This window comes from Macaca nemestrina, chromosome 9 (assembly GCF_043159975.1).
Source record: "Macaca nemestrina isolate mMacNem1 chromosome 9, mMacNem.hap1, whole genome shotgun sequence".
Lineage (NCBI taxonomy): Eukaryota > Metazoa > Chordata > Mammalia > Primates > Cercopithecidae > Macaca > Macaca nemestrina.
In genome coordinates, this window is record NC_092133.1 from 91,206,822 (window position 1) to 91,218,814 (window position 11,993).

At 41.3% G+C, this 11,993-nt stretch overlaps 1 protein-coding gene across 3 annotated transcripts; it reads left to right on the plus strand.

The window, feature by feature from the left end:
- The first annotated feature begins 2,620 nt into the window (after positions 1-2,620).
- LOC105486578 (zinc finger protein 22) lies at positions 2,621-7,037 on the plus strand. 3 transcript variants are annotated; one of them, XM_011749469.3, is made up of 2 exons: positions 2,621-2,710; positions 5,022-7,037. In XM_011749469.3, the coding sequence occupies exon 2, from the start codon at positions 5,111-5,113 to the stop codon at positions 5,783-5,785; it is 675 nt and encodes a 224-aa protein (XP_011747771.1). In that variant the 5' UTR covers positions 2,621-2,710; positions 5,022-5,110; the 3' UTR covers positions 5,786-7,037. The 3 variants fall into 3 exon arrangements, with proteins under 3 accessions (XP_011747771.1, XP_011747772.1, XP_011747773.1); XM_011749470.3 differs by having other exon boundaries at positions 2,671-2,762; XM_011749471.2 differs by lacking the exon at positions 2,621-2,710 and adding an exon at positions 2,880-3,017.
- The last annotated feature ends 4,956 nt before the right edge of the window (positions 7,038-11,993 follow it).

Below are 11,993 nucleotides of genomic sequence, written 5' to 3' on the forward strand. Positions count from 1 at the left end.
GTGTTACAAGAGCATTTGTTTCTCTAACGTTACGTGGAACTGTTGTAGCTACATGTGAGCTTCTGTGGCTCTGCTCCATGTGTCTTATCATCCTGGGTCCTAGACTAAAGGGACAGCCCCTACTTGGGACATGCTATTCTCAAGGCAGAGGGAAAGAGCAGAGTCCTGGCAGAAACACAATGACTCGAAGCTTCTTCTGGGATGTGGTGTACCCCTTGCATCCAGTCACATGCAGTCGGCCAATTCAAATCAGTGGTCAAGTCAACATCAGTGGGATGGGCATGTGGTTCACAAGGAGGCACCGGAGTCACACCACAAAGTGCAGGGACCGAAACCAGAGAAAGTGGAGCAAACTCTCAGGAACAATCATGCCTCAGGGATCTCACGTGAGATCCTCAAATGCTGCCAACAGTGTGCGGCACACAATAAGCACTCAGTAAGTGTTAACTATTATTATATTAATAGCTAAGCTGAAGGCATAAAACCCTACCTGCTTTCTCTCCTTGTCTTTTTCCCATTCTCCTTTACCCTCCTCTCCCTCATATCTTTCTCTGGCTCTCCCTCCTCTCCATCCTTACTGCCTAGGACTCTGTCCACACTTAGAGACACACACCCCTTTATTTCCTGACTTTTATTTCTCTCTTTTTAAAAAATCCATCCTTGTTTACCCGATGCTTTAGTCGACATACCTCTGGGCCTTCTATGGCTGGCCCAGTTGTTTTCAGGTATAGGAAAAAGGGATAATCCACCTTTATGTAGACATGAAAAGAGTTAGTTTTAATTAGTAACTACCTTACTAACAAAATGGTTTTTTAAAATTATCTTTTTATTTTAGTGTACATAGAGCAGACACTCCCAACAGGTCATGTTTGCTCCTGACACTTTTCCTAAACCATTTCTACATATCTGGCCATTGCTCTTTACCCCCAAACTCTCCAACCACCAGCATCAACCAACTTATAATAATTTAATAATAAAAGTAACAGCAATGACTGTCATTTCTTCTGTGTTATACATTGTGCTAAGTGCCTTACATTATCTCATTTAATCACTGCAATAGTCCAGATACTCTCTAGATTGTGAGTGGAGCTTCTTTGTCCAGACCTCATTCAGCTTTGTGCTTTGCCATATGCAGAGACAGCTCCCTACAGAGCAGAAAGCCTCAGCTTAAGAGAATGAACCTGTGACTTAGTTTAGCCTCCACCAACAACCCACTGTATTACTTCAGGCAGGTCAGCCTCTCTTGCCTCAGTTTACTGATTTGCAAGACAGATATGATCATCTGTGCTTCATGATACTATGGTGAAGATGAGTAACCAGAAGACAACATGTAAAAGCACTTTGTAAACAATAAGGCATCTTATAAATTCATTCATTCAACAAATATTTACTGAGCGCCTGTTCCCTGCTGAGCACTGTTATTAGCACTGCAGACACAATAAAGAACTAAAGAGACAGATCATGACAGGCATCGTGTGCCACTGCAAGGCCCCTGACTTTGCTGTAATAAGTTGGGAAGTCTTTGAAGGTTTTGAACAAATGAATGACACGATCTGACTTAGGTTTAAGAGGATTACTCTGGGGCTGTGAATAGACTGTAGGGCAACCAGTCAGGAAGCCAGTATAATAATCCAGAAGGTGGATGAAGGTGGCTTGGTGGTTATAGCAGTGGAAGTGTTGAAAGTGGCTCGATAATGAATATATTTTAAAGATGAAGCCAACAGAATTTGCCGATAAATCACAGGTGAGTTTTGGATGAAAAAAAGAAGCGACAACAATGACATCAAGGTTTTTGGCCTGAGCAACAGGAAAGATGATGGGATCTTCAACCATCCCTGGGAAGAAGACTGTTGCAAGAACAGGTTAGGTAGATATCAGGAATTCATTTTGGGGTATGTTAAGTTTGGGATGTCCATTACACATGCAAATGCAGCTATTGAGTAATCAGTTCGATATACAAGTCTAAAGTTCAATAACATTCACGTCCCACGGTCAGACTGGAGTTACCAATGCGGGAGTCTTCAGCATGCAGCAATAGCATTGGAAGCCAAGAGGTGGAGGAGTTCCCCACGGAGTGGGGGAACTCGGAGGTCAGCTGGTCAGATGACTGAGCACGGCCAGGATGGCTGAGGAGGAGCCTGGAAGGAAGAAGAACCAAGAGAGATCATTACTAATGAGCAACAAAAGGGGTGTGTTGAAATCAGACTTTGGAACCATAAAGAACCACTCCAATTCTGGGTCGTCCGCTTACACACGGTGAACGGAGCAAATTTCTTCTCTGAGCCTTGGTTCCTTTCCTGTAAATGGAGTATAACCGCTCCCATCTTACAGGTGCTTTTCGTTGATAATTAAATAAGGTGACTTCGTGAAAAGTACCAGGCTCTCAAAAAGCTCAGTATTTGTAGGAAGTATGCAGTTTCTAGGTTGGAGAAGCCGGAGTTTGTTTTCAAAAGCCTCGACCACACACAAGGGCGGTTACAGCTCCTGAGGTCCTAGAGGGTCACAGGACGCCTTCCGAGTCGGGGCGGGGGGAGGAGAAAACAAAACCACAAGAAAAAACGAACAACGCTTTCGGGTGGGTCCGGGACCATAGAGGGTCGCTCCGCCTCATTCCTAGAGCGACCGCGGCGGCGCCAGAGCGCGGCGAGGCCCTCACTTCCGGCGGCGCGGGAGGCGCCCAGCGAGCCAGGGTCGTGGCTGATCCCGCGCGGTGAGTGGGCCTGTGGCGAGTGCGGCGCGTGGGGCCCGCGTCGGATACTCAGGTCCGCTCGGGAGCGCGCTGGCCGTAACGAGGGCGGCGCGGGCCGGGGCGATGGCGTGGCTGGCGTCTCCGGCCTCCGGGCTGTGCCTGGCCGCCGGGCGGGGGCGGGAGGGCCACGCGGGCTCAGGGTGGGGCCGCGGCCTTCGCGGCGGGCTGGCCGGGTCAATGAGGAGCGGCCGGCGGAGTGCTGGGGACAGGGGAGGCTTGGAGTGAGGGCCCCGGCGAGGCGCGGCCCGCAGCGGGTGGAACCAGTCGGGTGAGCAGCAGCCCCGGCCCCTTCCGTCGCTCGGAGCGTTCGAGGACTAGATAACGTGGAACAAATGCTTAGGCGGCACAGGGCTGCTCTGAGCGGTTTTCAGATTCAGACTCATTGCAACTTCTAACATCCTGATGGTGTTGCCACTTTATCATTACCCTCCCCATTTTACGAGGAAACTGAGGCACATTCCAGTTAGCTGGGTGTGCAGGAACAGCAGCTTCTGTCACTCAGGTTTAACTTGGTGCTTGCCCCTGCTGCGGAGCTGTGCAAAGCACGGGTCGCCGTGCTGGACTGAGCAATGGAAGATGTGGCTGCCACTAAGAATACAGGCTCTGGAGTCAAACTGCTAGGATCTGGGAACCCGGCCAGTGCCTTCTAGCATTGTGCCCTCGTTTCCTTAACTTCAAACGGAAATGACTGTATAAAGGTGCCGGGAGAATTAAAGAGCTAGTACAGAATCAAGTTACACAGTGTCTGGCACATACTACCTATTAGTATGATTGCCTCATCCGTAGGTGGATTTGACAGTCTGAGTTTCTGACTACATCTGACTTCCATTGTATTAAATGCATGTGCTTTTAAAAATATGTATAATGACCATCATAGTTATTTAAAAAAAAAAAAAAAAACTCAACAACACCAACACCATGTACCAAACTAACACAGTGTCTCCTGTGTGGTAGATGTTCTGTAAATATTTGCTTAAGTTAAGGACTGAGTAGTGCTAACTGTAATCTTGTATTATATGCAGCTTGCTCTTATGCTAACCATAATTACAGCTGATGTAATTATTAAATATCCAGATAAAGTCCTGGGCCTAAAGTCTCAATTATACAATAAGATGAAAGGAAAGCAAGAAAAATGATGTTTTTGTTTTCATTTATTTGCTTTATATGCTTGTATGCAAAGAAACCCAGAGTAATTGTTTCTGTTTTAAATTCCACATTCTGGCAAAAGATAATGAAAAATAGTTCCAATAATTGTATTGCTTTTGAAGTTCTAGATTTTCCCACATTGCCACCTATGTGGGGTTTGTAGGGATTTTTGTTGGTTTGTTTTGGCTGTTATTTTAAATAGCCACAAGTCAGCCTTATAAATAAAATTATTTCAGATTTTGAATTTTGCAGCATTTGGGTATTCTAAAAATTCCATCCTACTTTTAACATGTAAACTCATTTTCTCCCCGCTCTCCTTTTCTTGTGTCCTACCTACCATGCTTTTTTCTACTCAGTTTCATTCAACTATCTGGTAAAAGTTCTTTTGCAGTTTTCCTCTCTCCGAAAACAATACTTTTGTTTTGGGTTTTCAACAGATTGCTTTCTTGGATCATTAGGATCTATAAAAACCAATAATAAAGCGTGTCTTCATAGACTAAGTAAACCTACCACTCCCTATAGAGAAGTTTCAATTTTCAAAGGACTTTATGCTACAGAATTAGAGCTAAGCTGTCATCTAGAGCTATGGAAATCGAATGCTAAATACAGATAAATAGGAATATATCATAAAGTAGTATAATGTGTCATTTCTTATTCATTTGGATACTTTAGGCAGTTACTAGTGAGTAGAAGTTTAACATGGAACTAAATATTAAAACATAGTGATATTCTATTACACAAATTTTGATTGTCTTTTGGAGTCATTCCATTCCCATTAAGATTTACCATATCTCCACTTTTTAGTCCTTCAAAATTATGTACTCATTTGGTAATGCCTAGAAAATTTATATTTCACCTCATCACTTTGTTTTTATCCTGTCCCAATAGAAACTCCAGTGCTAAACTCAGTCAAAATTTGGTGATATTTGTTAAGCTTAAACTCTGGAATTGTTAGAATTACTTTGCAAGTATTTCCCCCCATATTATCTTTGTTTGCATTTATACTTTTTAAATTTAAACATGAATGCAATTTTGGTGGTTTGAAGAGATATTAAAATTGAATAATTAACAGATACCTATATTTTTTTTCTGATCATCTATACTTTTTTTTTCCTTCTACACACAGAAAATTCTGAGCTGTGCACCGCTAGGAAATGAAACAGTAGTTCAGAAGAAGCCTGTAAACTCTCTTACAAATACATTTGGTTATTCACCATGAGGTTAGCAAAGCCTAAAGCGGGTATTTCTCGGAGCTCAAGCCAAGGAAAGGCCTATGAGAACAAGCGCAAAACAGGCCGGCCACGGCAGAAGTGGGGCATGACTATTCGATTTGACTCAAGCTTGAGTAGACTCAGAAGAAGCTTGGATGACAAACCCTATAAATGTACTGAATGTGAAAAGAGTTTCAGTCAGAGTTCAACTCTTTTTCAACACCAGAAGATCCATACTGGAAAGAAATCCCATAAATGTGCTGATTGTGGGAAAAGTTTCTTTCAGAGTTCTAATCTCATTCAGCATCGACGGATCCATACTGGGGAAAAGCCCTACAAATGTGATGAGTGTGGAGAAAGCTTTAAACAGAGCTCAAATCTCATTCAGCACCAGAGAATTCATACTGGAGAAAAACCCTATCAGTGTGATGAGTGTGGCCGGTGTTTCAGCCAGAGCTCCCACCTTATTCAACATCAGAGAACCCACACCGGGGAGAAACCCTACCAGTGCAGTGAATGTGGCAAATGTTTCAGTCAGAGCTCTCATCTGAGGCAGCACATGAAGGTGCATAAAGAAGAGAAGCCTCGTAAAACCCGGGGCAAAAATATCAGGGTGAAGACTCACTTACCCTCTTGGAAAGCTGGTACAGGAAGGAAGTCTGTGGCTGGTCTCCGTTAAGTATAGGGCTTTTTGACAGCTTTTTGAGCCCCCTTGAGAAAAAATAAAAAGTAAAAAATGAATCTTTTTTAGAGATAGAGATGCTTTATAGTAGATCACTTAAATACTGGATCTTTTGCTAGTGTGAAAACATTGGGAATTTAATGACATTGAGCTGAAAGAAATTACATGAGTCCAGCTACCCTCATTTCTTTTTTATGTGACATGGAGCACAAAGAACTGAAAATACGTTTTGAGGGAGCATGACATTGTTGACCTAATTTGAAATTACTTCCGTTTTCAAACACCATCATGATTTGCAGATACATTTTGAGAAAAACCATCATGTTTTGAGGATACATTTGTGAAAGTGCAGGCATGCCAATGATTACTCAGTTTTAGGACTGTGGACGAAAAAATTAAAAGGGAGAAGAAATTAATTCCACTACTTTTGAAGTTCTGCAACAGACGAGATTTTGTTTGTAAAGTTTTGTAGTATATTAACCATTGGTTTATGACTCTAGATTCAACATATTAAAATGTATTCAAGCTCACAGATTTTTAATCAGTAAGGCCCATCTATATTCTTTTATTTCTTCTCCTTGTTGACAGCTGTTAATTAAAGGAGTAAGGATTTCCCTGTTTGTTTGTTTTTTAACCAAATTCTTAGAGATGCTATAGAATCTAAATGAGAACTGAATTGAACCTTAAGTCTCCTATTCCTACTAATAGAGTTCTTTGTGATGGTAACTGCTGTGTCATTTGTTTTCCACAAGTGGGGATGGATTCATGTCGATCCATTCCCATGTCCTTGACCTCTTCTGGCATTCTTTTGTGCTCTGACAAACTGAGCCAGCCTTTTAGATCTACATGAATAAACGAACTATTTTACCAAGAAAAATCTCAGCTTGCTTTCTGCTAATTAAAAACCTACAATTTACACACCTCCCTGCCTTCAAGACTGTGAGCTTTAGATAGCCCTGCTTAAATGTTTGTCAACAACAAGAGTCATGTAATGTGTCAGTGCATTGTAGCTCCTTTGAAATTTAACTCTTTCTATGTTACATGAATTGTTTTAAGGAGTCCGGCAAACATGTTTATTCACTTCCATGAGAATGGTGCCAAGTGTCAGACTCTGATGAGCCCTCAGCTCAGGTTTTAATTTCTATTGAATGCTAACATTCTTCTGATTTTTTGGTATCTTTTATATCGGTTTCTGCTGTATTAATGACAATTATTCATGAAAATAAAAAATGAAATATTTTGTATACTACTACCTTCTGTTTATTTTTCTCCTGGGGAATTGCTTTAATTATTTAGACACTAGATCTAAAATCACAGCTTTTGGATGGATCACTTGCTTTGCCTGTTTTTGATTTCCTCACACTTGAACTTTGCCTTCCTCCTGGCCTTGCATTTGAGCATAGGGCCATAGAAGTTGGCCTTGTTATGGCCTTGTTGACAAGTGTCATTCCGCAGAATATTCACAAGGTGTTTTGTAAGCATGAGATGATCACAGTTTTTTACGAAAGAAGTGATCTTTGGCCGCCCTGTTACATCCAAGTCACTCCTTGGCAGGACTGTGGCTATGGGGCCTTTTTGAGGATTTATCAATGCTCTTCACATTAGTGTTGTGTCTGGAATAGCTTCAAGCCAGGGCCAACACTTCTTTCCTAAATTTCAGGAATTTGCCCATTCTGACAGCAAACAGGGCTGTGCACAGTAGTGATATTAAAAATAAGCAGTATGACCTTCAGGACAGCAGAAGAATTGTCACAGACTAAGGTCCCTTGTGTGCTTTGAGCATGGGGATGCATTACTCTGTTCCTCCACTGTGTTGGGGAACATGTGGAGAGGAGCACAGATAAGGGGTATTTTTGGTTAATAGAGCTCTGGACCAGTGGGAGATAGATGGAGCCAGTCTTGATCTAGAGATGTCCCAGGGTTTTCAGAGTGTAGTGACTATATGGGATTTGGGATTATCTTCCTTGGGTAGAAGGTATATTGTGTGTGGAAGGAGGAAAGAGGGATATTTGGTGAGATCCAAATGTTGGCCCCATGTTTCCTGGAACCCTTACAGTGCTGTGAGAAACAACACTAGGTCAGGCCATTTGAGTTAGTGATGTTTTTAAAAGCTGTTGTGTGATTCTCTGTGCTCATATTTCCCAGGCCAAAGTGGAGCTGACATTTAGGTAGTTCCTGAGCCTCTTGCCAACCTGCTTTGGGTATCACATGAGTGAGAAATAAACTGTTGAGATAGGCCACAGATTTCAGTGTAGATTTGGTACCCGTCCTGATTGATGCACCCATCCTGCTGTTTTTGTGCATCTCTGGACCCAATCATCCGTCTTAAAAGTTCTATCCTTTCAGTGGCCTGATGAGAAAAAACAGCTTTTTGAGGTTCATAGTTGAGAAACACTGCCTCGCCTCCCCTACATTCTGTTTCTAGCCGATACCCTGTAATACTTCCTTTTTTTTTTTTTGCCTGGGGACCCTTCTCTTTGTTCCTTACTGAGACTTAAAGGCAGCATTAAAACTTGTTTGTGTGTTTTATTTGTATCCCATGACTGTGGCCTGAGGTGAAAGTCCCCACACATAGAGTTGCCGGAATGTCCTGTGATGTCAGCCCTGGAAGTTGAAAATTTGTCCTGAGACTAATATGCTGTCCTCAAACATGGGAGAAAGGGGTGACTGTCCCTCCACCATGCACAGTCTGAGTGTGGCAGGACCCATGAGAGGATGCTGAGTGGGTGCCAGGAGGACTCACCTCCAAGAGCAAGAGCCTCCAGTCCCTGTTCCACATTGATTTCAAACAGACCAACCAGCTTGGACAATTGAAATTCTTAACTGCAGTCATGATGAACTGAAGACCAGAGGACCTTCCTCCAATTTCCCGGTCCACATGAAGCGCTAGATTGTAACGTAACCCTAGATATGTTGAGGGAACTCCAAAATAGGATTTCTCACCACACTGGTAAAATAGGGGGACTGTCTATTTTAATCTCATTTAGCGATAAGTATGATGGCTGTTTCCTAAATTCAGAGTTCTGTAGTAAACTGATAACTGACAGATTCTTTTCTGTCATTTTTCAAATAAAGCATTGTGACATCTGGTAAAAGAATTACTTTTGTTTTTCTTGTTTTATTGTTCAGAAGAAGTGCAAAATAATCCAGACCAGTTTAAAATTGATAAATTTTACTGCTGAGTGATGGAAAGAGACAAAAATGACAGAAACATTATTCATAGCTGCATTCCTTACAGTAAAGCCAAGCAAAAATAGCTGTATTGCTTAGAATCATTGCATTTAAATATAGCAAGATCAAATCTTTCATAGTCTTTATGGATGATATTTTTTTCCTTTGATCCACATGGTTGGCAATGTGTCAGAATAGATTCAACAATTTTGTCCTACTAAGTAATGGCATTTTATAATTCTAGTGTTATAATATCTGACAGTATTTTACTTAGAACTTTTACATCAATATACATCAACTGACTTAGTTGCAAGTTTCTTTTTGTATGTTATCTTTGTCATAAATGTCAATTACATCGTAGAGCATTTCAGGAACTGTGTCGAGTTCATAATACCAGGTTACAAATGTGTTACACTATATCCCAATTTGTCAAGAGACCTCTCAGGCACAGATTTTTGAATTCAGGAATTCAGGATGGGTATGCCAATTTAAATGAAGCTTCTGAGATGAATAACCTTAAATCCCAGAGAGACCCTGGTTATATCTTTATGTTCAGGGCAATCTAAATGGGTCCCCTAGGATACAAGAAGCCTGTCTATTCAGTGGGATTAAAAGGCTAAATATCGGAATTTAGGCAGGTAAGTCAAAGAGGGGACACTATGATGATTCGGGGGCAAACAGTCATGAAGAGAAGCTCAGGTTCAGTGAGAAAACTGAAGCCATTTTGTGTATTCCACATAGTTTAATATAGCTAGTTAGACTTTCTGTTATGTCCATGTTTCTTCTTTGCCTGATAAGTTCACCAGTTCGGTTTAACCCAGCACCTGCATTCCATTTTCTCTATTAGAGTAATTGGTCTGGTTTCTCTTTTTCTAGCTAGACTTTGGCTGAAAGGACAATAATAAGAGAAATAAAACTACAAGGAGCTACTATTTCTTATGTATCAGAATGACCAATAGTGTAAAACCTACTCCATTGGTGAGGCTGTGGAGAGCTAGCCAAACTCAGACATTGATGGTGGGATACAAAATGTTACAACCCATACTGAGGAGGGATTTGGCAGTATCTAGCAGAAGTATATATGCATTTACTCTCTGATCCAGAAATTATGTTTCCAGAGATTGTTTCCAAAGATACAGTACCAACAATATAAAACAATGTATACACTTGGCTGCACATTTTTATAGAAAAGACTCATTTCTCAGGCATCTGGCTCCAATGGAGTGTCATATATTTGTTCGATAATGGGCTTTTTATGATGCTCTCATGACCTTTGATTGTGTTGTAGTTGTACCATACGTCATTTTCAGAGGTCAGCTTGCCTCGTTTTGTACAGGACCCAGAGTGTAGTTTAATAAGTGCTCTCGAGGAGATTAAGTGTCACTGCTGATGCAAACCAGCAAATTAAATTCCCAGGCTCAGCTGGAAATACTTCAGCCCAGTGAGGGCGCTGGGTAAGAGGAAATAGCCACATCAAGACTTCATTGTTAGAAAACAGACTTTTTCTATTTGACGTTACATAAAACTGTCGCTAGATGGCAGCAAAGGAGAGATCATGGAAAACAGCCCGTCCTGTAGTTTCGCCACATTCAACTTGTACAGGTTGAGTGTCCTTTATCTGAAATGCTGGCGACCGGAAGTGTATCAGAATTCAGATTTTTTTTTTTTTATCATTATTTGGGAATATTTGTATATACATGATGAGATATTTTGGGGATGGGACTCAAGTCTAAACACAAAGTTCATGTGTTTATTATACCCCTTGTATACATAGCCTGAAGGTAATATTTTTAATAATTCTGCACATGAAACAAAGTTTTCACTGTGACCTATCACATGAGGTCAGGTGAGGAATTTTCCACTTGTGGCGTCACATTGACATTCAAAAAGTTTCAAATACTAGATTTTCGTATTTAGGGATGCTCAATCTGTGTTTTCCTTTGAAAATACCATGCTCAAAATGTAGAGACTACTCTTTACAATCAACTAGGGTTCAGTTAAATGTCCTAAAATACAAGCATAATTTAAAAAGTTGAGCACATTTTAGTCAAATTACCTGAATGCCATTTCTATTTCCACTGTAACTTAGATGTTTAATAACTTACAAGACACAGGAGGATAGGCAAGTCCTTTTCTTATCCTGGTAGAAAAAGAAATTATCCAAAATGTTTGCTAAACAAATAATAGCTACTTTCTCAGTTTCTCTCTTTTGCTGTTTTCTACAGCCAGCTCCATGAAAGATTTGTCTACATTTATCTTCCCTGTTTCCTTACCTGGCAGTCTCCCCTTAGTCTATTTCCATCAAGCTTTCATCCATCACTCTGCTCAAAAGCACTCTCTCCAAGGAGTCTCCATGAAAATCTGTGTAGAACAGTGGCCCAGACTTTGAGACGATGGCTAGAATGCAAAGCCAGACCCTTTGGGAATGAAATGCAGCTGTAGAGACTGATGCTGGAGCTGCAGAGTTGGGAGAACAGTTTACTTTTCATAGATAAGAAGCTGTTTGAACTTCTTATCATGTGCAGACATTCTATTTACAGTTGAAATGTAAATTAAAAGTGAATTACATTCCAGTAGCAAAACAGAGATTGGGAACAGCCTAGGGAAACAGGAAAGTGGGTCCCAGAACAACACTTAGGTCCTTTCTCGCCTTTGCCTGGTAGATGAGAAGTCACCACTGAGAAGCCAGTTGTGAGCACTGAATTCATAAAGTGACCATCTCATCTAGAACTTACTCTAATCCTTCTCCTGGTGCTTTTCTTCCGCCTTCTTCCAAAAGGCTGAGCTGTACCACAGAGCCTACACATGTGAACCTCTTGGTGGTTAGCAGTTGAGTGCATCTGGGGTGGGATGTAGAATCTGAAAGGCAGTGTGATGTAAGAGAAAAATCTCTGACCTGGAGTCATTCGTCCTGAGTTCTAGATCCAGTTCTGCTATGGAAAATCTATGTGCCTTTAGGCAAGTCATTTTTTTCTCTCTGGTCTTAAGACCAGATGAAGCCAAAGTTGGCAAGTAAACTTGTTTCAGTTTTGAT

Excerpts from the sequence above, each read along its gene's own strand:
- LOC105486578 (XM_011749469.3), top strand. The coding sequence starts at position 5,111 with ATGAGGTTAGCAAAGCCTAAAGCGGGTATTTCTCGGAGCTCAAGCCAA.